At 37.7% G+C, this 27599-nt stretch overlaps 1 protein-coding gene across 4 annotated transcripts in view; it reads left to right on the plus strand.

Moving 5' to 3' along the window:
- LOC131684257 (extracellular serine/threonine protein CG31145) overlaps positions 1–27224 on the plus strand; it is a 177094-nt gene extending 149870 nt beyond the window's left edge. For all 4 annotated transcript variants that reach the window (XM_058966952.1, XM_058966951.1, XM_058966953.1 and 1 more), the window contains 2 exons: positions 9238–9560; positions 22381–27224. In XM_058966952.1, the coding sequence (XP_058822935.1) occupies positions 24018–25583 (1566 nt within the window). In that variant the 5' untranslated portion in view covers positions 9238–9560; positions 22381–24017 and the 3' untranslated portion in view covers positions 25584–27224. The remainder of the gene's footprint in view (positions 1–9237; positions 9561–22380) is intronic.
- Positions 27225–27599: the final 375 nt, after the last annotated feature.

Genomic DNA, 27599 nt, shown 5'->3' on the forward strand with positions numbered 1-27599 from the left:
CTTGCTACTGACGCACTCTACGTGTGATTTCAGGAAACCGGGCAGCCGGATTACTGTGTCTGAGCCGATGATTATAGCGAAGGGTCAATAGACCCACTCAAGAAGCTGGACAATGTAAACGTCACTAACTGTTGTTTTTGTTTACCATGCTGCACTTGTGGTTTTTATTGAGCGGGGCGTTAGAATAAGGCATTTTTTCAACTTGTATGTGGTGATAAAACCTCTGTCAATTCTCGGTCTTTGGACAATCACTGGACCTGGATTTCAACTTTGCAGCTTCACTAGCACTTTGGAAAAAAAGCCGCACTTCGGAAAGTAGCAGCTGGAAGGCTGAGGAAGAGCCTACACACCAACCTTTGAAAGAAATGCGCGGAGCTAACTGCTGAACAAACCGATCCAAACGGGTGTAAAGAACGAACTGCACGGTGGAATATTGTTTGTCCGGCGTTTATTTTTTGGCAAATTGACGTCTGTCCTGAGTATGTGCGTAGCGTTATTTTGATGTACTGAATACCTTGAGATAATCTACTCTCGAAAGACCAATAAGAAGGTTAAGCCGCATCCGCCTTACCCGGATAACGTTGAGAATGCCAGAGAAAAAATTCTTAAAATGTCGTTTGTGACGGTTTGCAATTCTCCGTACTTCGATAAGAATCTTTTAACGTAATTTGTGCTAGTGCGCGGTGCCAAATCGTATAGGCAAGTTTTCGTCGTATCATTGTCCATATACACGGAATATTGGTTTTGTTATTTTCATATTCGACGTCGTGTTGCATGTTATTCTTCGCTACGAAGCTTTCTGCGTCGTCTAAAGAATTGAAAGTTATCAGTACTACAATCCTTCCTACTTCTGTAAGCACAAGCTCTATTTTCACATTTCGTCGCTGTTGTGCTATCTTATGACAAACGCCATTTTGGGGTAAACTGAGTTAGATATGCCACATTACTTGTCTGAAAAATCTCTACAAAGTGGCGTTTACAGAATTTTGACAATCTGCTTGGTTACTGAGATATAGCGAGAAACGTGCTGAGAAATTTCTATTTTTTTACTTCAAATGACTGTGTCTAGGGATTGGCTCAAATTATCTTAATGTAAAAGATGTTTTTATATGTAAAACTATCTGAGAAACACAATGGCAATACCATTTTCAAAACAAAAATGCACGAATTGTGAGTAAAATAAAATTTAAGTTTTAAACTGGAAATGTAGCATATTTGGCAACACTGTAACCAAAAATAACTATTTTTTTCTAGATTCCCTGACTCATTTTCTTCAAAATGCATCTTATCGATTGTTTATAGAGCAAATGAAGCCAAAGATATGAATAAAAGTAAAAAAATTGATGATATTTTTCTATGGAAAATTTTCCATGCACAATTAAGATACGCCATACAAATTTTGTCACCAATACCCACCTATGACACGTGTGAGTGCGACTTTTGTTTACATTTATAGTGAAAACTCGCAACATAGTCAACCGATCTTCGTAATATTTGAGAGGTTAATACAGAATAGATAGAAGCATCAATTGCCTTCTTTGAATTGTTTGTACGATTTCTAAGTTTCAAGATATTTAATCTCAAACTTTAAAAATCGTTTTTCTCCAAATGTGCTAAATGGCGTTTGTCATAAGATAGCACAACAGCGACGATTTATCAACTGTTTCACCTCGCGCACCGTAAGTTTGAAAAGGTTTGCACAAAGTCAATCACAATTGTGTTGTGTGAAGATGTTCTGTTCTCGTGTTTTACGAAAACACCAAAATTCAAAATTGAACAAGAGAAAAATAAAAATGACTACGCCTTATTGTTTTATCCGACACTGTATACATTTGAAACTATATAGTAGCGAAATAAAACACGCCTTTTTTAATATTTTCATTTTTGGTCTAGGAATTATTTAAGTTATAACCTTAGGGTAATTTGCCCCTTTTTCGGGTTAGAATAATCTCTAACCCAATGTGCGGGGTTGGGAATCGTACAAGGAAATCGCTTTATCAACTAGCATATACCAGTCCTTTGTCGAAGTGCGGTTTATCTTGCACGATCTGCCCTAATCAAAATCATAAAAAAAATAAATTTGAAAACACCATACAATTAGCCAACGAGCTCCACATTCCCCCACCGTGGGTTTTTTGACGACAATTCTTATACCGTATGCGAAGCTGGTCAAACTTCTTCGCATTCTAATTTCTTTTCCTTACCACATTGCATTATTTAACAACTATACATTTGACGATAAATGTTGGAAACTCCTCGGCAAATTACAGGCACAGAAACGTTTTTGTGTTCAATTAGCTGTGGAGTGATCTTTTGCAGTTTTTTATCCATTGTAAGCCCTTAATGAATTGAGATGAATTCGCATAGACAGTAAGATGTTGTATGCATATTTATGTGAACATTTTCCTTTGAACACACGCTTCATCTATCCGTTTGTAAAAAGTTTTCAAATATTAATGTAGTAATTAGAAAAAGAGACCATTTCAAATTTTGTTGACAGAATTCAAGTTCAATTTTCTTCTCGAACGTCAGCTACCCCTAAATTAAATATCTATGCTAATGTTCGTTCTCTGTTCATTAACCGAGATAAATTGAAGCGTCGAATTTGCAAAATCTGATTTATGTATAGGCTGCATGAAAATCCCATATCCATAAATTTTCGCCTTCCGGGAAATAAGCCAATCTATTCTTCAGCGGTAAAGTAAACATTTACCCGACTGATTGCAGCGCGGCTTCCATTGCCAATCATCTACTGCTGCTACCGTGGATGATGATGATGATGATGATTTCCAAACAGTTAGCTCCGGCTGTAAAACAACACAATACCGAATTGCGAAAATTCCGTAATCGAGTGCTATTTTAAACTCATTCAATTAACCCATCAATTGTCATTAGCACGAGACTCCTGGTCGCAGGTACTAATCGGCAACCTCAGTCGAACCAAGTAGAAAAGCTGCCGTTTAGCTACTTGTTCGTCAACCAACCATGCTCAAGCCCATCTTACTACATCTCGTTGTCTACCCTCCTTAATGGAGTCCACCCAATTCAATGGGGACAGCCACCGTTAAGTGGGCTCGCTCTTGGTAAATATGTAGACTCTCATTATGTTATTAGCTATCATCATCGCGCATAGGTAGGCGGTCACAGTGCGTTTTTTCACGGTTTACAGATCTTCCCGGTTATTTTACTTCAATAGATCTGTTAACATAACTAACTAACTGGCACACCCAAACATTCGATAGCGATAATCCCAGCTTTGATTTGATCTGGTTCGGACGAGCCTCCAGGTGCTGCATATTATTATTTAAGCTGCTTGAAGATGCTTCAGTGTATGTTTATGTTTACTCTTGCATTGAGGTGAAGTACCCATACCCATAAAGATATAAACAGGCAACCTTGCAGGCGCAGCCCGTAGTCAAGGGGCAAACAGTGAGCTCTTTGGAGTGGTCTTGAGACGTGCCGCAATAGAGAATAATAGCTGAATTTATCTCAAATGAATGTTGTTATTGTTTCAAGCGGTTAGCATTTGAGAGCTATGTTGCAGCATAACCGATGCATCGCTTGTGCCAACAATACCTCGTGAGGGTTTTTTCTTCGAAACGGTTGTGTAGAAAGTTGAGAGGTTGTGGTTTTATTGTTCAATTGTAGAGTTGAATCACACTCGGGTCTTAAACTTAATATGGTCAGATTGGGGTTTGCTAATGCTTGCGTCTCATGACGTTATCTGAAATCCGATTAAGAGACTGGAACAGAAGCGAATAAATTTAATTGTTTAATTTGATATTCTTCCTTTCTCATTTTATAATTGGGTTATAGTGAACGGAAATGTGGTTTATTTGGGATTGCTGAATTTACATTACGGAGCTCACATCCGATAAAAATTACGTATACGAGCGTGGCATTGTATACAGATTCTGATGTTATGACAACTATTCAGAATATCCAGGACGCCCCCATAAGTAGGTTAGTGTCGACTAGCACTGATAGTGCTTCATCTGTATTTAACTTCGCAATATAAATATGTGAATTTAAGGTATATTGACTGAAATAGTAACAAACAACACATTAATACTCTATGAATACCTCTTCGTCTCGATGCAGCTGCATCTCCGCAAAATAGGTCTTTGTCACACACGTTCACAGCCAACTAGACCCACCATTTGTACACCTTGTTTCGGAGCTTAGATCACAGACAAATTAGAGTAGCTTTGACCATATTGGCCACCTATGACGGTTTTTGAACCACCGGGGAACTTGCCAAGTTTCTAAGATAATGTCACACCTATTTCTCATCAAACTGTTTTTCACAAATTTGGTTTCAAATGATAAATACTCTACTCCCATTGACTGCTATTGAATTTAGTTCAGATCTGAGTATTTTAAAGGTTAAAAATCCATCAAAATGATTAAAGAATATTTGAATATATTGCCCACTATTAACATTTCCGGACGTCCCGCGCTCCGGGCATATTCCATACTTAAAGCACATCGGTTATTCGATGATGACTGAACCCATTTTCACCAACTAGGTCACCCTCACATCTCCTTTTACACTCATAATCGCCCCCTTCCCTCCCACTGCATTCCAAAATATGTCAACACGAAGACGTTTAACTCGTGCTGATTTATCTATTTAAATATTATATTTTTTGTTCCAAGTGCGTCATCGTCGACGTTTTGCTCATCAGGTTCGTGGCAGTACTCTTTTAAATGTGTGCCAAGTGTAATAAGAATGTAAGAGAAATGTCCTCATTGATCATAACCAGCTATTTGAAAAAAAAATAAGAAAGGCACAATTGCACCACTATAATGCACTAGGTGGATTAAAACATGCTTTTTCATACTTTGAACCAGCCCAAACTAACGTTTATCCATTAACGTTCGGCTAAGGGTGCCTCCAAGAAGCGGCTGTCTTTGGTGACGGGGCAGCTTTCTTACCTACTCTTTGCACAGCCTTCATGAGGATCAGTTTTTGTATTCGGGACAGTGTTAAAGTGATTTATTTTCCTGAGGATTTTGGCAACAGTGTTGCGAGACGCTGCTTTTTCCAGGGATGGCCACTTTTCAGGGTTTTCTCAATTGAACATTAAAGAAATTTAATAGTGCATGCCTATTAGTGATAGTGGTTGTAGAAACAATTGTAGTTTTTGTAGTACTAATGTACAATTCTTATGTGCTAGTCATGTTAAACTTACGGAAGATGAGAGTTGGTGGTGGCGGTACGTTTGATTTGGTCCACTATATTGGCGATACGTCTAATTAAACAGCGGAGTCAGAGAATTAATGCAGAACTGGCATATGTGATGGAACAGTGGGTAATTTATTGTCTCGTGCGCAATATAATCCTTCCTGGCATTCGTTAGTCACTATTTTCAGGTGTTCAAGTAGAGCATTCGATTCGATTCATTCGGAGAGTTTCTGTTAATTTACCGACGCACGTGTATCCTTCTTTCCCGATTAGCATCGTCCGACAAAATTGTTCTGCTGCAATTCTAATGTGTATCTCAACTATCCTAGGTTAGTTCAAATTGTTTGTTTGCATAATATATTTGTTGTTTTCTTCAACTGCATTAGTTTGTTTGGTTTATCTACACTGAAAACTATTCGATGAAGAAAATAACAAAACAAATTCTTGTTTTCCTTATTAGTTGATTTCAACAGAAAAATGATTCAAGACTCACATCATACGAAATAACAGCAAAGTAGCCAAGATACACATCTTACTGAAATACATCAAGGTAGCGACAGAAACTATGTTCATACAGAGTTACCGTCAAGCTACGTAATTACCAGGGGGTATTCAGAAGCTTGTGACGAAATGCTACGATGGGGGAGGGGGTGTTAAAAATCGCTCAAAAAATGCTACGTCATTTATGGGTGGCCCCTAGTTTTTCTTTAAAAACATTTCAATAAAGGGATGATTTTGATTGACATTTTCAATACATGTATACTGAAAGTTGAAAGTATTGCCGAAAATTGTCAAAATCATTCTATTTCGGATTTAGTCGATTGTATAGTAATATGCAATATGATAATAATTTTTCATCTCTTGAGATTCCAACTAGATGTGGAATAAGTATGAAGTTTTTTTATAGTGCTGGCTGACTAAATAGAAAAGAAATAAAAATTATACCTTTCATCTAAAATTGAAATCATCAATTAATAATTAATAATCAACAATCCTTAATAACCTTTGGCTATTTCGTCTTATTAACGAGTGCAGTTTATAAAATTATCACATTATGAGAAACATAACTCTATATTATATTTACGTATGAATTACTGACATACGGAGTATTTCAACAAATTAATTCCATAACTTCATCCGTCGGAAGGTGAAACAAAATGTTTTAAATATCCTACGTTGTATTTTACGATGAAACAGTTTAATTCAACAATGAGATTAGTTGAATTCCAGTCGTTTGTGTCTTGGCTGAAAAGGTAGTGTAACGGCATATGCAATTGTGTCTGGACTAAAACAAGCGTTACAAGACTAAGGCAAGCCAAACCGGAAGTCGCCATTTTGGATTTCAAAATAGCGCCAAAAACCCATTTCAAGCACCTACTCTTCAAGACTTTTCCGAAAATATCCATATTGGGTTATAGCGAATTTCACTAAACCGAAAGTAATCATCTTGGATTTCAAAATGGCGTATAAATCCATTTCTGGCAGCTACTCTTCACGACCATTCCGAAAATATCCATATTGATCGGGTTATAGCGAATTTCGCTAAACCGGAAGTAATCATCTTGGATTTCAAAATGGCGTATAAATCCATTTCTGGCAGCTACTCTTCAAGTCCATTCCCAAAATACCCATATTGTTGGAGTGCGGGCTATAAGGAGTCTTCCAGACCCGTCTCATCCATCTTCCCGAAAATCTTCTAAGTCTTTTGCATTCAAAAGGAAAAGAATATTTTTTGCAAAAACCATGTTGATTGCGAAATCGGCGCAAAATAAAAACTGCCAAAATGCTTCTTTGCATTTAAAAGGACTTAGAAATTTTTTTCAGAAAAAAGTCTTTTGTATTCAAAAGGACTTTGCAAAAACCGCGTTAATTGGAAATCCGCGTAAAAAACGCGTTAATAGGAAAATCCGCGTAAAAAACCGCGTCAATCGGAAAATCCGCTTAAAAACCGCGTTGATTGGAAAATCCGCGTAAAAAACCTCGTAAAAATCGCGTATAAAACCTGGGTGTATTATTAATAGAAATAAAATGGCAATTATATGTCGGTTTCTTTCTCCACGATTGATTGAATAAGAGGCCTTCTCTTATTTTATCATTATTCGCGCGCGTTCTTATGCTAACTGAAGTGCATTTTGAATGCTATAAAATAGGCACTGCCTAAAACGACCAACTATGTGATTAACATGGAAATTAATAATATAGAGTATATACTACTCAAAAGTATACGAAATTGGTCAATATAATAGTCTCTTTAATATAATTAATTAATAAATTAATATAATGAACACGTATTAATTGACTGAAAGCAAACCTTTTCATATATGGCAAAAAAATATTTGTTCTTCGTGCAAGTATAACTGCCGCAAACTGATGTTCGATCCTTCTCGTGATTTCAATTCTCAACCCTCATACTTGATTAAACATTCATCATCCCGCTCATACAAGGCCATGCGTATTTCCCACGCACTTTAAATCAAGGGTATTTACTCAAAGGTCCGAAGTGACATTCACCTCTAAGTGAGAAAAACGAAGTTAAAATTTCATGGACCAAAAATAAATCCCTATTTGTGAATGAATATGCTTTTGATGAAAAATTACGCCAATATAGTCAAAGGACTGTGCTCGTTGTGTAAATAATACTCCAAATATGATATGGTTAGCGTTAATATAGTTTTAAGGCCATTCAGTATGATGCGTCCTTTTTAAAACCATAAGACCTTTCACATACGCATTATTTATCATGTTACGCTGAACATTTTTTCAGCAAAAATAATACTTACGATGAATGTTTAACCCTTAAATGCGCAATGTTGTCTTAAAACAACATTGCGAAAACCATCTTAAAATTATCAGAGTAACGTATTAATGCTGAGAGACAATTTTCAGAAAATTTGAAAAAAATTGCTTTGCGCCTTTAAGGGTTAATTTTTGCGAGGTTCTCGACAAAATTATCATCGGACTACGAATGTTCTAGATAACTATCGTAAATAGTTGCACTAGATTTAGAAGAACTCGTCGAGAAAAAAGTTGGTAGCTACCTTTAGTTTATGTTAACCAACTCTAACCTGGAAGTGATTAAATTCAATGCATTACACGTTACTGCATAATAAATGAGGTTTTACATTAGAATTTAATGCATTTTACTTTCCAAATTCAACTTAGAAAATAAGTCGCATGAACAGAAGCAAATAATTTGTTTTGTTTTGATGTCCATGTCGATTTTACTATTTACTTATAAAAATAGGTGATAAGGAACGCGGACGAAAATAGCTGACTACCGACATGTATTCCATTAACCATTGAAATGCAAGTTTGACGTTCGAATTGGACATTTAAGACTAATAGTCCGCTCTAGCCAGATAGAGAAAAATCATTCTCTTAACCATTTTAAATTGAAAATCAATCTATCTACACTCGCCAACTTCCCCATAATTGACGTTGTCACACCTGACCATGCCAGATTACTCCAACAGTTTTCGATTGGTCACACCCGGTAAGGGATGCGAGAGAGCACATATCCATAGTAGCAAAAGCACTGTCGACAACCGCACCAAATCCAGTGGCAACGACTCGTGGCGAATTTGCATACAAACCAACGCTCTTCCCACACTGCTTTGCAGCGATAAAAAAATAATCAGTCCAGAAAAACCCATTGCACTACTGACCTACAAGCCGCAGCGAAAACAGTAACAGTATAGTGCTGATTTGCGTGAAAATGTTTGTTTTGCCAGTACATACACTTCAACCGAAAATATAACTAGCTCTCGCACAGCCCAGATTATCCGATCGATTTTTCCCATGGAAATGAGAATGCACTTCTATTCAGCAATAACAAAAATTCAATACTCTAACCGAAATTCAAATTTTCCCATCATCGAAAAAAATGCGCCACCCGCAAACCACATGCAAATTGAAGGAGGCCAAAATAGGGCTTGAAAGAGTGGAAAAAAATAAAACTCATCCCGCGCGCGCTCACGTTGATGAAGATAAACAGCAATCAACTAATTGATTCCCTTTTTTTTCTCTCCCGTTTCGATACAACTTTGCAGGAAATCTTCCGGCTAACAGCAAGTGGTGCTCGATTGTACTCTCCGGTTCAAGTTCCCGCTAAGCCGATTCGATACAGATGTTGATGGAAATTATCAGCTCGTCTGACCCACTCAGCCGACACTCCCCCCGGTAGCTGCCCACCACCAGCCAGCTAAGCAACCGCGTCGTGTACGTAGTGAAGTCAAGCAGAGCTAACGCGGGCAACAAAGCATAAAGCCAGCACCACCCAAACACCGGCGCCCGGACCGAGCCATTGCCGTAGAAGCACTGGTCAGCACTTTTTTTGCACTATCTAGACGAGGAAGCAGTATACGGTTAAAAGGTAATAGTAATAATCTGCATATGTGAGAAACGTAAAATGAACTATTTTTTTTAATTCGACACTATTTGACGGTGGTGCCTCACAAGCCGGGCGGGAGCAGGGGCGGTTCTCGAGGGTATCCATATTTTGCTGCAATGGGGTAGTACGGAAGTAGTGTTTTGAACAGCAGTATGAAGAGAAGTTGACCGATAGCATTGGAAATAAGGTGGCTGAGTTGATATACTATAATAGTTGGGTTTGAGTCAACTGCTAGCCGTAGCTGTGAGTGCTGCTCAGAGCGCACAAATCGGCAATCATACTTGTGATCTTATAACATAGGAGCAAAATGGATATACGTATAACAAATAAAATATGTAAGAATAATTATTGAAATCGAATCCTTTTCTCATACAACAATTTAATTTGATTATATTATTCACGTTGGCGTTTTAATTAAATGTTATTGGTATATTTCATACAATTGGTCGGTGTTAAGTCAGACCGGACTAAGTCGCAAAACATAAAAAATGAGATAATGACAACACTGGATAAAGGATTTCTTCTCCTACATTCAACTTTTTCCAGATTTGAAATATATAACCAAAAACAAGAATTATGGCAAAACATAATTTCCAATTATAACGTAGAGGATGCTGCGATTAAACCTTTAAACTCTCGAAATCAATATTTTGTCATTTAGTCCGGTCTGACTTAACACCGACCAATTGAGCTATAGTTTACTTTCGCAGATAAGTGATTTTTGCTATACCTACCATTCAAGTCAAACAAGAAATAAACGGAGCCTCAAAGTAACTAACTAACTGTGCAAAGAGATCTTGATTGCATCGGTTTCTGTCGGAAACTATTGATGGTCAGACTCAATTATCCGGTGATTCGATTATACGGGAAAATGATTCTATTATCTGAGTGCTTCGAAAAAAAAAATAAAAAATTTCACCCATTCTGATTGATTATTAGAATGGGTTGTTCCGCGCAGTATACAAAAAAAATCAAAACGTTAAATCGAGCTTCACGGATTGGAACCAATTTTGAAGCAATTGTTCATCACAATCTATTCATCATTCACAACCCAAATTATTATGTCAATTGAACCACCCCTCGGTCCATAGACACACTCCTAATTTTACCAAATCATTAAAAAGAAATTTCTGATTTTTTATTACGTTTTAAACTTAGGGTCATCCTACTCTGTTTTCGGGTTGGAAAAATTTCTAACATTATGTTGCGAATTGGGAACTGAACCCTATTCTATACCCGCCTCTTTTTCTTTTGATAATATCTCTGGTTTGCATTAGAATCAATTCGTCGCTGTTGTTCTATCTTATGACAAACGCCATTTTGGGGTAACCTGAGTTAGATATGCCACATTACTTATCAAAAAAATCTCTACGAAGTGGCGTTTTCAGAATTTTGACATTCTGCTTGGTTACTGAGATATAGCGAGAAACGTGCTGAGAAATTTTTAATTTTTTTGCTTCAAATGACTGTGTCTGGGGATTGGCTCAAGTTATCTTGATGTATTAGGAGTTTTTATGAGTAAAACTATATGTGAAACACAATTGAATAATCATTTTCAAAAGAAAAATACGCAAATTGTGAGAAAAATACAGTTTAAGTTTTCAACTGGAAATATAGCATATTTTGCAACACTGTAATCTAAAATAACTATTTTTTCTAGGTTCCCTGACTCATTTCCTTCAAAATGCATCTCACCGGTTTTTTATAGACCAAATGAAGCCAAAGATATGAATAAAAGTTAATAATTGATGATTTTTTTCTATAAAAAATTTTCCATGCACACGATTATGACACGCCATACAAATTTTGTCATCAATACACACCTATGACACGTGTGAGTGCGACTTTTGTTTACATTTATAGTAAAAACTCGCAACATAGACAACCGATCTTCGTAATATTTAAGAGATTAATACAGAATAGATAGAAGCATTAATCGTCTTCTTTGAATTGTTTGTACCATTTATAGGTTTCAAGATATTCAATCTCAAACTTTAAAAATCGTTTTTCTCGAAATGAGCTAAATGGCGCTTGTCATAAGATAGCACAACAGCGACGAATTAGCGAGATTGTAAATTGTTCAATGAATCTAGCAAGAATACTAGTTATAATGGTAGTGTTTGCCAAACATGCATCTTTTACAATTTAAAATTAAAAGAACATTTTTCTTGCATCACATAAATTGGACACTGCAAGCCTTTCTGATATATGAAATGTCATGACACTCTCCTGGAATATTTTTCAGTATTCTTTTTGGATCTTTTCAAGATTCTGATCGAAGCTTTCCTGGCATTCCAATGGAATCTATCTCAGAATTTCGATTGAATCATTATCCGTACTTCTACGTTTCCTTGCTCTGAATTGTCATGCAGGATTTTAGAAAAAAGCTTCTCAGAGATCTGATTGAATCCTTCTCACGATAGAATTCTGCTGAAGATTATGATTTATTCAGAACGCTGATCGAATCGTGTTCATATTTTCAATAAAATCCTGTAAAATTCAGATAAATATTCCACGAGCAATTCCAAATGAATCCTGCTCAGAATCCCAATGCAATGGCATCTTAAACTCCTATATTCCAGGTTGTTGATAAGCAACTGCGTTTTTAAGCAGCTATAACTCTTAGTTTAGAGAGTGTATGCTCACAACGATAAGTATGGCTAATAACTGGGACTATTACCTTTAATTTGAGAACTAACACTTATCTGTATTATAAGCATAACGGAAGTTATTGTTTTTTGTTTGATTGGGTTCCGCTGGAGCAGTGTTACCAGGGACAAGTTCTGTTAAAGATGAAAAATGATATTTGGAGGAATATCATTATAGTCTGGCAACACTATTGAAAACTGATAATACCTTCTAATTTACACTGCCTTCGACTTCGTTTTTCGTGCTTTTGAGCTATTATAAACAACTAGCTAATACCCATCGCGCGTTGCTGCGACTATCAACGAAATATGAGGAAAACACAATTCGTTCTAAAGCGCCATCTGGTGGGCAGATAATCTCCAACCAATAGCATACAAACACGCTCCAGAACAAATGCCTACTATGTATAATTTTTGACGGCAATCGGTTAAGCCATTTGGAAGTCCATAAATCATATACATACAAACATTGACTTTTATATATATAGATAGATAGATAGATAGATAGATAGATAGATAGATATAGATATAGGGGAATTGTATTGAGTATCGAAAGGCAAAAATGAAACTGCTTCTAAACCTGCGAGAAGTACCTACCTTTAATTAAAACAGGTTTTTCGTGTTACATGATTCCAACAATTCTAAGAAAAGATATTTTTGGAACCCTATATACGGTAGAAAAAAGATGGGTAGGTAATGTCAGAGACATATCCGAAAGGAAGTAGAATTCATTTAGGTTGGTAATTCGAATGCTGCAATTTTTATTATCTTCTGTTTGGTTGCATTAAAATCAACTATCGCACGTACATTGGAATGGAAAGCATTCAAACACTTAAACCTTTCTTCAAGATTATAGAATGAATCTGGCATAAGTTGTCATATGTTTAACTTACGATTATTGACAGGGCCAGCGTCACACTTTTAGTCCGAGTGGGTTGCGAGGGGTTTATTACTGGGAATATGTCGCCTTTCCCCAATACATATGCTTGCATTAAATTCACATAAATCACGATGCGTTTGTGCAAATGGAATCGTAGTCTTTCCTTGAAAATTTACAACGTCTGCATTGTGGCAAAATTCAAAAGTTACAGGCCAGTAGACGGGCATTTGCGCATGGAATTTCAGCATTAGAGAGTTAAGGCGAATGTCCTATAAATGATATTATGTTACTTTAAGACTAGGGGAAACAAAAGCATTAAAATTTAAAGAAGTAGTATTCTAGAGCGAATCAGTTATATATAAACTTAGAACGGAAAACTAGGACTAGGCAGGCTCATACGAACATGATCGAAAGGAAATGTGAAGAATTCTTTGCCTTCTGCTGCTAGGAGTTAGGCCTTTCACCCAACGTTGTTGATAGAACATAACTCTTCATCACGTCTTACCGCAATGAATGTGAATATTGTTGGAACTGTTCGCTAAAGCTAAACATCTTATACTTTGTTTAGGGAAGTTTTTGTACATGGCAGAGCTCATCTTTTCGTTTAAAAATCAGCTAAAGTAGTTCTAATGTTCGAGATAGAGCTTGACTCACTTCAATAAACTTTTATAACAATAAATCTTTGACAATAGACTGAAGACGTGAAAGCACATCTTTTTTACTTTCTATTCAGCGAGAAATTCAAAAGTAAGCTTCACGGTGATTCTTAAAAAACGGTTTTATTTATATAACTTTTCTAGATTTTACTTTACACTTAAGTAACCTTTGGACAACTCGAAGATTACTTATAGACGTATAATTTGTTCCAATACACCAACTACTAAACTGTTTTCATTTTAAAATTATGAGAACATTTATATAAAAAATATAAATAATTCGAATCTCACTATCTTCGATTGAGGCACTTATTTTGAAATATCATACTTTGTATTATACATGACAACAATGGCAATAGATCCTGCAACATTTACTCAATAAATGGACTATTTTTAGTAAAAATCAATTTCAACTTTCAGTACTAAAATTAATTGACAAGTATTTTTTGTTTTAACAAAATATGATAATGTTTCAAAAGTTTTCTTCCATTTAATTCCACTATGTGTATATATTGTAAATATGATATTTTTTGTATTAATGGAAATTATTTTTTTTGTATTTATGGAAACTATTCGATGTATGGAAAAAACATTTAACAAAAAAGTTGCTTTTTCGCATGAGCTCTCCGCTAAAACAAAAAATGCGCGTCAACTTTTATTTACCTAAATAGGAGAGAAATTTTTGGACGGGATTACAATTTTGGTTGTAAATCTGATGTTGGATTGCTAATGGAAGGAAATTATTTTATTTTTGAATATGTGACAAAAAATATTTTCGAAAACATTTACAATTTGGAAACGATTGTGTGAAAATTTCAGAATGGTTGTCGAAGCATATTTCGAGATATTTCAATTATAACTGACCTATCACTAGGTGTTTTGTTTAAATTTGCCTTGTTTTAATGTTATAATTGTAGATAAAATCACGCAAAATATTTTGAGATCTATCCCAAAGTATTTACACAATTCTTTTAATATTGGTCTAACTTTAAGAAATTCAATTTGTTTATAATAATTGCATAATTCATAAGTTATATAATAAAAAAAAACGCTTTTAATCCACCTAACAGTGTGATGATACATTTCTCATAACTCTTATCGCTTTCTTCGGGTATTATATCCATTGAGATCGTTTAGAACTTGATGTTTCGTGAAGGTTTTGATAACACATACTACATGGGATAGTGGCAGGACTCAGAGAATCGCTCAAATTAGCATAGGACAATATCAGTGCAAGAAATCTCAAAGGTTAAACCAATTTAATGGAAAAGCGGAAAAATGGCCCATAAAATAGAAATACAAACGAATTATTGCTAATGCTCCGTTAATAACATATATAAATTCTTCAATCAATGCATTGTATAGGGAAAACTGAATTTGCCTAAAAGGGTTATATATGTTGTGCTGAGTCAAAAAAATCGAAAAACAAATTCTCGAATGGATTTGAAGTTCATATTCTCAATAGCAATTACTCAAATTTCCAACGCGGCTGAGAACTAAGCACTGAAATTTCAGCTCTTGATATCTTGCTACCTCTGAAGTGCATACATAGATAGTTCAAACTTTAATTCGATATCGACTTTTTCTAAAAAGGACTTCCCAGTAGTATCTTTGATCTGAATTATTATCCCTAATCCTAATGCCAAAGAACAAATAAAAAACTCTCGAAACCTAGGAAAAATCATTATCATTACTGGAATTTTCTTTTTCACGAAACATTTCGATAACCTTCCGTAACTTCTATAAAAATTTTCAAATATTTTATAATTTACATAATCTTATTAGCAACAGTTGTTTAAGAAGTTTTTGTAATGTTGTGTAGGAAAAGCTGAAAATTTATGAATTTTCTCTATCTGCAACATATAAACCCTTAAGTATACCAATTAATTTAGGATACACTTTTAACATCAACTATCGCGCAAATGGGAATAGGTTCGCCGAATTTTGGATGAAGTCGATAAAATAACCCCTTAAAAACTACCTAAAAATTGGTGTAGTTTAATGAAATTGAAAGAAAATATCCTCAGAAAATAGGATGTACCTATTACTGCGAATAATAAATACAGTAAAAACCCGTTCTTATCATCTTCATGGTGTATTTTAGGCTGACAAAATGGGGACATTGACTAAATCGCGACATTTTTTTTCATAATAAACTGAAGCAGTTAAAATAATCTTCTCTTCCTTCGATGTAGTCTAATAACTATTTCTGATTATGTAATATAGTCGATTTAAAAAAATCGATTTTTTTTATTTTTGCATATTTGAATCTATAAGATATGGAAAACATGGTCAACAAAGGATTTACTAAAATTGTTTGTCTACTAGAGCCCATCAAACATATTTTCATATGAGGCTGATAAAATTTGGGGCTGATCAAATCGGGTCTTCAATGTATTATAATAGATAGGCAGTGTTCGAAGAAGTTTCTTGTGCACGAGTGTAGAACGACTTTGTTTCTACTCACTTGGAGTCAGCGGCGTAGTTAGAAATTCGCTTTGGTGGGTATTTGGTGAAAATCTAACTTTCTGTCCAAATGACATAATAACGAAACCGCCATCTTTGAAGTTTTAAAATTATGGAGAATCAGTTTTTCAAAAAATTGTAACAGAGCTCCTGTCTTTAGCGAATTTGTCGAGACTTTCATTTAAAACAACTTTATTGTAGGCATGAATACTATGTATATGGAGTATATCGAGTTATAAACTGATATTTACGAAGTGTTCCTTAATTCAGTTTTTTCTAAAAAAAACTTTCTATTGTGAGTTTCACAAACTCAAGCTTTGGATAAAATGTAAATTTTATCGTTTATGAACAATAGAAGAGATTTATCATAAACAGTAAAATCACAATAATTTAATTTAAAATTCTATAGAAATAGCCTAAAATATGTTAATACCTTGAACACATGGAGCCTTCATGTCTTCAACAAAGTGCTTTGTAATAGCACTCCCCAAAATTTTGCTGAAGACATTAAGTCTGGAACTAAATTTATTTAAAGAGTAAATTCGCCATAAATACTTCCTGGAGGATATAACGCCAAAATTATTATATCAAATGATATGCTGTTTAACGTTTGTAAAATTCATAGAAGATACTAAACCTGCGAAATTGGCCGAACAGAAAACGCCATTTTTCACAAATTCCCCTACTTTTGGAAGGTGGTTTTCTCGTTATTAATTCTACAACGATTTCGTCTCAACTCGACGCATTCCCAAAATAAAAACATTTTCAGCAAATGTTGCAAGTTATGCATTTTTTCGGTGAGCATTTTCATAGACATTAAAGCAATTCTAGTTTCGCTTCCTAATAAAAAGACCATAAATCCATACTACAGTACACCCCTTCAAAGCTGAACTCAATATGATAGGAAATTATGATTATGATTATGCTTGATTTTAAAATTCTGGAATGAGTTTCTATTGGAATGTGTTAGGCAAGTATTTGATATTGATGTTATTAGACAACTGTCAGATCAAGACCAATAGATCAGTTACAGATCAGAATTGCATTCCCACAATTTTTCAAAGGTCCTCATGATGTTCAAAGCAATAGGTTATCAATGTACTGATAAGATAATTATCATTGTAATATTGAATTAACCCATTATTGCGCAACCTACTATATATAGTAGGTGCTAAGAAGAACTCCTATTACTAAAACAATAACGCAGACCAGGCATTATCAATGAGTTAATATTGTTCATATACTCTTGCAGAATACGTTTAGAGAAGTTAGAGTGATTAAACTGGCGTTTATGTTTTGTTTTCAATCAATTTTTTTTTAAGGGGTTACACATTTTTGTCAGGATGAAAAAAATCGATTTTTTGCAAATTAGATATTCTGAAACTACATACGCTGAGGTAAATTTTCTCAAAGTTTCATTAAGATCGGAATACTACATCTTGAGTTACAGCTATTCAAAGGCCGCTACCCATCGACCACTAGTAGGCGGCGCGTAGTGTTTGATACGCTCGACCGTTGACTCGCTGCACCGACAGTAAAACTCGATTATCTCGGAGTTGTATTTTGTTGAAAAGTTCATTCGCGGCGATCACGATATCTCAAGAACCAATTTATCGATCAATCTGAAATTTTCACAGGTTGTTCCTTATTATATCAGCTACTTTAAGTACAGAAATAATTATACTGGAATGACCACATCATTTTTTCCGATCGGAAAACTTAATTTGTGATGCGCGTGAAAAATAATTTGGGCAATAATGGGTTAAATCAGCCAGCATCAAAAAAACTTCAACTTCTATGCAATAATTTTTTTTTGGGTGAGGGAGGGGGGTGTGGCTAAACCCCAAAGCCTCCTCTTGGCTACACCGTGGCTTGGAGATATTCATTTCGCTTTTCATTTTCCGAGATATGTTTCAGATCGATCCGATGGTTATAAGTCAGAAGGTTCGCGCAAATGAAAATTTTGGCACCGATAAGTGATCAAGTTCCATCTAGACAACTTGGAATTGTTCGGTGGTTTTTCTAGCGGTTGTAGATAGAAAAATGAAATACAAAATTCGTTTTTGCCTTTCTCAATAGAAAGGTATTGCAATTGCTCTGAAAACCGACTTTTTAACGGAGGCCCGGAGGGCCGAGTGACATATACCATTCGATTCAGTTCGTCGAGTTCGGCAAATGTCTATGTGTGTATGTATGTGTGTGTGTATGTGCGTCTGTGTGTGTGTACGCGAACACAATCTCACTCACTTTTCTCAGAGATGGATGAACCGATTTTTACAAACTTAGTCCCAAATGAAAGGTGCAACGTTCCCATAGGCTGCTATTGAATTTCTAATGGATCCGGTTCCGCAATTACAGGGTGATGAGTACGATCACGCAGAAAATGTCGATTTTAAGAAATTCTGCAATGAATGTATAAAGGTGAATTTTTTTCCAAAATATGACCACAACTGCTTCGATTTGTAGTATTAGGTCACTAACATCCATTCAAAGTCTATTTGGCCACATTGGCCACCATCATCGGTTCCGGAAGCCCCGGCGGAAGTATCCAAATTCAGACTAACAGTCACATCGGTTTCTCGGAGGTGGCTAGACCGAATCAACCAAACTTAGTCTCAAATGAAAGATGTTGCGTCCCCGTAAATGGCTATTAAATTTTATCCCCAACCGACTTTCGGTTCCGGAGTTACGGGTTGTGGCGTGCGATCACATAGCAAATTGTGATTCAAACCGATACCCCGATGGAAGCAAAAAAGGTAAAAATTTCGCTAAAATGTCTCAAATAACTTAACTTTGCAGTTCTAGGTCACCGACGGCCAAACAAACTTTCGTTGACTACATTGACCACCATAGACGGTTCCGGAAGTGCCCGGGAAAAGCGGCCATCTTTCATAACTAGCAAACTCATATCAGTTTCTCGGAAATGGTTGGGCCGATTTTCACAAACTTAGTCCCAAATGATAGCTATATTATCCCCACAGATGTCTGTAAAATTACGGACCGCTTGTATGGTTCCGGAAATATAGACTGAACGGTCCGGTCACACATGAAATTCCCATATAAGCCGGAACTCAAAATTTTTTTCAAAGGGGGGACCCCATGAAATTTCAGAAATCGAATTCGTATTTTTGATGCCAAACATCTTTAAAATGCATGAAACGTCGAGATTTTATGTTATCACGAAATTTTTTTTTTTTAAATCGACTTTTTGGGACTTTGCCGATTTCGCACCTTTTTGCCTTTCTCAATAGAAAGGTATTGCAATTGCTCTGAAAACCGACTTTTTAACGGAGGCCCGGAGGGCCGAGTGACATATACCATTCGATTCAGTTCGTCGAGTTCGGCAAATGTCTGTGTGTGTATGTATGTGTGTATGTATGTATGTGTGTGTATGTGCGTATGTGTGTGTGTATGTGACCAAAAATGTCACTCATTTTTCTCAGAGATGGCTGAACCGATTTTGACAAACTTAGTCTCAAATGAAAGGTGCAACGTTCCCATAGGCTGCTATTGAATTTCTAATGGATCCGGTTCCGGAATTACAGGGTGATGAGTACGAACACGCAGAAAATGTCGATTTTAATAAATTCTGCAATGAATGTATAAAGGTGAATTTTTTTCCAAAATATGACCACAACTGCTTCGATTTGTAGTATTAGGTCACTAACATCCATTCAAAGTCTATTTGGCCACATTGGCCACCATCATCGGTTCCGGAAGCCCCGGCGGAAGTATCTAAATTCAAAATAACAGTCACATCGGTTTCTCGGAGATGGCTAGACCGATTCGACTAAACTTGGCCTCAATTGAAAGGTATTGCGTCCCCATAAATGGCTATTTAATTTCATCCCGATCCGACTTCCGGTTCCGGAGTTACAGGTTGTGGCGTGCGATCACATAGCAAATTGTGATTCAAACCGATACTCCGATGAAAGCAAAAAAGGTAAAAATTTCGCTAAAATGTCTCTCAAACAACTTAAATTTGCTGTTCTAGGTCACCGACGGCCAACCAAACTTTCGTTGACTACATTGATCACCATAGACGGTTCCGGAAGTGCCCGGGAAAAGCGGCTATCTTTCAAAATTTACGAACTCACATCAGTTTCCCGAAAATGTTTGGGCCGATTTTCACAAACTTAGTCCCAAATGATAGCTATAATATCCCCATAGATGTCAATAAAATTTCGTACGGATCGCTTATATGGGTCCGGAAATATAGACTAAATCGTCCGGTCACATATGAAATTCCCATATAAGCCGGAACTCAATTTTTTTTTCAAAGGGGGGACCTCATGAAATTTCAGAAATCGAATTCGTATTTTTGATGCCAAACATCTTTAAAATGCATGAAACGTCGAGATTTTATGTTATCTCGAAAAATATTTTTTTTATAAAAATCGACTTTTTGAGACTGCCGATTTCGCACCTTTTTTCAGTTCAATATTACCGTGGCTGTTTTTTCTTTTTCAAAATTTTAGAACTCGAATAATGATTTATTTTCCTGTATATAGTTGTCATGTGATGTATAATAATAAAATGTAATATATGCATTTAAAAGTTTTTAATGAATATAAACAACGCACACATTCTCGTGATTCATGATTGAGAAAGGCACAATTGCACCAATTGGTTTTTACCAAATTTTTCCTCCTTAGGGTGAAATATAGCATAGGACAATTGCACCGCTAGGTGGATTAAAATAGGTTTTTCGAAATAATATTTGGCTCATTTCAATAATAATAAGCCATAACTTTTAAAGTATTCGAAATAAGTATTTGATATCTTCAGTAAAGATATTCGTAAAAGTAAGAGCTACAAACTTGCTGAAGGCATTTTTTCAATACAATCATTTCCAAGAAAATTTATGAACATATCTCACTCTTAGGGGGATTAATCAATAAAATCACAATACCAAAAGAAAGGGCATATTGTATGCTTTTAATTCTCCGAATTAAATATTGACATAAAATTAACGGTTTTGGCGCTAATAATACATTTAATGTTTTTGGTCTTATTTCTGGCTATGGGAAATGATAAAAATCTTTCGTCCTCATTTAATGTTAAATATCTCTTTTTATAAGTTTTATAATAATAGATTTCCACATAGTTCGTTCGAAAGGTGTTCGTATAAGCTTTCTAAAAATATATAAATTGTTCAGTTACGTTGTCAATTTCGGCAGTTAATTTCAAAAAACTGCAAAAACGCGATTTTTGCACCTTCAAGCGGTCATATCTTGGAAAATAAACATCAGAATCAAAAACCATTTAATAGCGTTCTGTCTGGGTTATAGGCCTTTCATTTAAAATTGGTTTGGATAAGATCGGTGCAACCATTGCTGAGAAACACGAATGAGAGTTTGTCCGTTACATACACACACGGACATTGTCACAAGTTGCCGAGCTGAGTCGATTGGTATATAAGACTCGGCCCTCCGGGCCTCGGAAAAAATCTTGAAAGTTTGAGCGAATTCTATGCATTTCTTTTCTAAGAAATGTAAAACCTTGGTCTCACTTGAATACTATGGCTCTAAATTTAAAATAAAATTTTACCTTCGAAGGAATCTCTAGCGAATCCAATATCATTAAAATAAGAAAAAAATAAAAACAAAGCTTATATGATTTCGCGGAGGAAGGGAAAAGAAACCGTACGGAGAAAGTGGTTTCTTAGGGAACAGTCCCACAGGAATGGTCAAGCAAATAGACTCAATTAATGTTGTAAAAAAATCGTTCACCGTTAATTGGACCCAGTCAACCTTGCAAACCACGGACAGATAACCGTATCTAACTTATCCTATCGCGAGCCGTTAGGGGGGTGGTCCTTATTAGGCGTATAATTTTGATCCCACACACCAAAATATGTAAGTTCATACCATCATCAGTGGAAAGGAAATTTTTCCTACATTCCATCGTTAATTAGATCCTCCTCCAACTAGGTTAACACGATTTACTTAAGCAATAAATCCTTCAAAAGTGGTGTTCTTCGCGTCCACGTGCCCTGCCATGTCGCCATGGAAGGCAAAGGTGGCGGTTATTCTCTAAAGCTTCGTTCAACATACGCCGCATTTACGTCCACGACAGTACAGCTTATGTTTGTGAACGGCTCATAAATTATCTACTTTAACGCCTTTCTTTTTCTTCTCCTTTTATTTCAGTTCCAGTTGACGCACTGTACCCAACTCCATGGGTAGCATCATTACAATCATCTTACGGTCCGGTCGTTAAGAATTCGGCCTGTTATTTTTGGTAGTGCTGGTGGCAGCAGCCACCAGCCGGTAGGCAAACTATTATGAATGGCAGAAAAAATAAGCATCTTCACCCACTGCTTTGCACGACGTCGCTAGGTACTACTAGCTAAGGTAGACAGCGAGCAGGGGAAACGCAAACACCTCCCAGAATCGTCAGCCCACAACAGTGCAGTACCTAAATCAGAGCAGTACGCACCTGCTTTAGCCAGCCGGTCATAAAACGAAAACGAAGGCAGTAGCACCACGGACGACCACCGCTCAGCTGTGTCGAGTAGAGCTGGGGTGAAATTGGAGGCAATAGAGGAGTGGATTCTCCAAGTGGGAAAAGGAAAGGTGGAACAATTGCCCGGTGTTAATCTGAGGAAAACGTTCGCGCGTCTGCTTTGATTCAGTATCGATTCAGAGTTCACGCGAAACAGAGCCTCCGAGCTCGGACGAGCCAGTTGGAGAGTCGGAGCCCCCCAAATTAGGCTAAATCTACCAGCAGAATGAGCACAATAACCGCCAGAGGAGAAGCGCACCAGCGAACATCATAACCTCGTTTTTGCCGCTGAGGCAAAGATTATGTAAATTATTTGCAACTTTTTTCGAGCGCGCCATTGTATTTCTTGACGATTCTTCTGGCTGGCTGGAGAACGCGGAGATATAGCTGATCTGCCACGGTGCGAGAGTGTGAAAGCAAGTGTTTGACGAGTGCGGTGGTGTAGGCCGGTTTTTACTGGACGACGACGACGACCGCGCGAGAGAGTGTGTATGTGCGAGTGAGAGAACAACACGGCCACCGCGGAATAAGGGAGCTTAATCTTATCACAAAATTGCGCCGCTAGTAGTGCGCGAGAACCGAGTGATTTCGCAAGTGCTCGACGGTATCGGGAGTCAGTGGAAGCAATTTATTTTTCATTACCCCGAAGCATCCATCAATTGGCACCGCCGTCACGAAATAGTGCATTGAAATCTGTGGAGCAGAGCCACGTGACGACAGGCTTTAATTTTGAAATTAACAACCACAATGCTTCGGGCGGGTCGGATGAACCGCAAATGTCATGTTTTTGTTTAGATCAGCTGAGCCAGCGTCTGAGCGGGTGAAACGAACAACAAAGGAAGATCCCAGTTGTGGGGTGCAAAGCCCGAGTGTGTTTGTGTGGTGTGGTGCCCGAGTTATAAGCATAATTTACAGTGAAGAAAAATAAAAGCCACGAGTAAGACAACATAAGAAATGCTGACACCGGTGAAAAACAATCAAAGGGCATGAACATGGTGTATGGTGGTGGTCAGTAGAGGACGTCCTCTGCCACACGTTGGTACGATTTAACAGTAATAGTGCCGAGGAGAACTTTCCATCAGCTCGCAGTGATACGTGTCGAATTGTGTGAGGAGCAGTGATCTGGTCAATCAGAAATATGCCACTCAGTGATTTAGAAAAAGATTGAGCGAAGATTACGCTGAATCGAAAGTGATTTGAACAGTGATCACTCTGTGCTTAGGTTTAGAAGTAGTCAGATCGGGCGCATGTGCGCACCTGACCACGGCAACCGGTGAAGAAGATGTACTGGATACGATCGAAAAAGTTGAAAGAGCGCCTGGCGCTTGGCTTTGGTGCCTCGCTGGTGCTGTTCACCCTGCTGCTGGTGATCGATTTACAGATGGATCTCGGAGTGTCTCGGGGAGATTTCATACCTTCCCATGCGCGGATACGATTCGCTAGCGAGGACGATAAAAGCGGTATCTACAATGAATTTCATCGGAAGTTTCTGGCGAAAAGTAACGCTTCCGGATCGAAAGAGTACCTAACTACTAATCCACACACCCGTGGTAGAACGGACACCTCCGGAGCGGGGTTTCCGGGCAAACAAATTACAACAACACCGCCACACGATCGATTTAAAGATCTAACAGCAGTGGTGGTGGCACCGAAAAACCGACGAAATCCACAATATTTTGAACGGATCGTTATCAAAGAAGACTATACGGAAGATGTCAATCCGAGCCTGGCGGATATGCTTGACCTGCGAGTAAGTGTCAATGCAAGCAACCTGGAGAAATTTCAACTTTCAATTACCAAAAACGAGCTGTACTCCAAGAGTGACCGACTCGTAGACGCTGTGATACAAGACATGATTACGCTCCCCATAAAGCACGTCGTTCAAAAGGAAGGCGGAACGCAAATAAAACTGATCATTGAATATCCGAACGATATTCACGCACTGTTCAAGCCGATGCGATTCCCCCGGGAACAGCAAACGCTTCCGAACCATTTCTATTTCACCGATTACGAGCGACATACAGCGGAAATTGCCGCATTCCATCTGGATCGGTTGATGGGTTTCCGTCGAGCGATGCCCGTCACCGGCCGGATTCTAAACATTACCACCGAAATCGAGGCGTTGTGCGATGAAAATCTTCTGAAAACATTCTTCGTGTCACCGGCACGTAACAAGTGTTTCCACGGCAAATGTTCCTACTATTGTGATACATCCCATGCAATCTGTGGCAGTCCGGATACACTGGAAGGCTCGTTCGCTGCATTCCTACCGACGCAGCCGGATACTCAGCGGAAAGTGTGGCGGCATCCCTGGCGCCGTTCGTACCACAAACGCAGGAAGGCCCAGTGGGAAACTGACCCGGACTACTGCGCCATGGTTCGCGACATTCCCCCGTACGACGAAGACCGTCGGCTACTGGACCTAATGGACATGTCGGTGTTTGATTTTCTCACCGGCAACATGGACCGGCATCATTACGAAACGTTCAAAATTTTCGGAAATGACACATTTCCGATTCATCTGGACCACGGTCGAGGCTTTGGTCGACCATTCCATGATGAGCTTACCATTCTGGCACCACTCCTGCAGTGCTGCCTAATTCGATCGTCAACATTGGAAACGCTGCTACTGTTACACAACGGCCAAAAACCGTTGTCGGAGCGAATGCGAGAATCGATGACAAGTGATCCGATCGCTCCGGTCCTATGGGAACCGCATCTAGCCGCTTTGGATCGCAGGGTGGGTATAGTTCTACAAGCAGTTCGAGACTGTGTTAAAAAGGCTTCGGAAGAGGAAGAATTTGACGCAGGACAGAATCAACTCGGCAACGGTGACAGCTTCTCCTAGCGTTCCTATCGTCAGCAGACGAACCGACTCTACCAGATACTTCGAACCAATCATAACAGTAACGGTGTAAATCCAATCGGCCAACATATAAATGTGTACATAGAATAGTAATCCGCGAAGACATGAGTGAGTGCTGCACGTGCGAGAAAACTGAGAGTGAATGTGGTTGGATTAGGACCGCGAAAGAGAAAACTGTGAAACGGAGGCTAACCGACTTCCGTTAGTGAATGTGGCGTCGGACGAGTTGTTTATTAGCTCATTACATGATAACAATTATCATAAAATGATAGCGGGTCGCAAAATAGAGCGGCAAAACGAGCACGTTCCTGTGCTACAAATCCTACGATTGGGCGGTTGTAAGGTTCTAATTTTTACTAGACTTAGGACTAGCTGTGAAACTGTCATGTTCGATGTATGCGGATGAACCCGCTGCAGTGAGAGGCCAAAGTTGTAAATGAGCAAATCAAGGAGAAACTATTGATCCCGCCGCGGATCCTTATTTACGTTTTAAACGATAGAGATGATATTGTTTCCGTTAAGTTTTACCAATATGGAACGTGTACCACCCTTCTTTTTTCCTGTTATAAAGTAAAACCTTCTAGAACAAACGATCTGCTCGAACTCATTTCTCAAGTATAATGTAACAAGTGAGATTGATCTATCAATCATTTTCGTCCTGTATCCTGAGCCGTACGAGCAAATTAATTACACTCACAACAACGTAATAACATAGCTCATAATCCTTACCGTAATAGCCAGTAGAATCAGCCAAATAAAAAAACAGCCAGAACTCAAATTAAACAAATCGTAAAAATCGACGATTGTTGACAGTGGTTTCTCCCCAATCAACTTTGTTCTGTGTTATTGGTGTTATTAATTCGTTCCCAAGAATAAATATTGCCACACCACCTATAGTGCAAATTGAAACTTTCCTTTATTTGTAGTAAAAAATCAAGCATCCAACAACACAGCAGATAAAAAAACGTGGCGTCAATCCAGCTTCGAAACGACGAACGATTGTGACGAAAAATGAGATAATTAATCAAATTGGCATTAAACTGCATGAATATGGAGACTGTCGCATCCGCGGTAATTTTCTTTTTTATTTATATATCACCGCATGCAACTGGAAGAGTGGAGATAAATGAAAATAATCATATTTTTAATTGCACTTGTACAACAATTGGAAAACATCAGTGATAATCGGAAAACTGTGAGACAGCATCCATTTCGATAGACTGTAGCTCCGCTCGGTTCGTCCACGTAGACACATCGGACGAAACATTGGTTACGTCAGGAAGAGGTATGAAAAATGATTAAGCATCGGCAACTACTGCTGTTTCGATTGGCCCACGCGAATTTAACAGCTCGGTTCTTTATTTTTTTTTTTTTTTGTTACTCTGCGCCACTATTTTATGCAGGGGAAATGTTCGCTGATCCGAACTATTGTTTTCCGATCATCCCACGCATATTTTTATTACCGATCTATTTTCGTTCCCTCGTAAGGCTGTTTATATTCTGATACTATTTATAATTTATTCGACGCTAGAGTATATTGTATAGCAAAGATTAATAAAAGCGTAATCTACAAAAATTTGACAAATAAAGTGAGTACCGTTGTTGTTGTTCACAGTAATAGAATTCCATTTGAATTTTTATTTCGATGACTTTCCGGTGAATGCGTCGCGGTAAGTATGATGTGCAAATTATTAACTCAAATAGCGCATGCGAATGGACAGTCACTCTTCTTCTTCTTCTTCCAATTCTGTTTATTTTCCGTCGGCCTATTTCCGCTACGAGGCCAAACACCGACGCCAGAGAGGTGACACAACAACACTCTAACTATCTGGACTGGATATCGACCCATCAACTCATGGACCGGGGACCAACGGCTTTACTTTCCTTTCGAAGGAAGGCGTGACCTCAGATTTTTCTCACCTCTGAAAAATCTCAACGACCTCGACTGGGATTGAACCCAGACCAACTGGGGTGGGTGGCGGTCACGCTTACCACCCA

The sequence above is a fragment of the Topomyia yanbarensis genome, chromosome 2 (genome assembly GCF_030247195.1).
Source record: "Topomyia yanbarensis strain Yona2022 chromosome 2, ASM3024719v1, whole genome shotgun sequence".
NCBI lineage: Eukaryota > Metazoa > Arthropoda > Insecta > Diptera > Culicidae > Topomyia > Topomyia yanbarensis.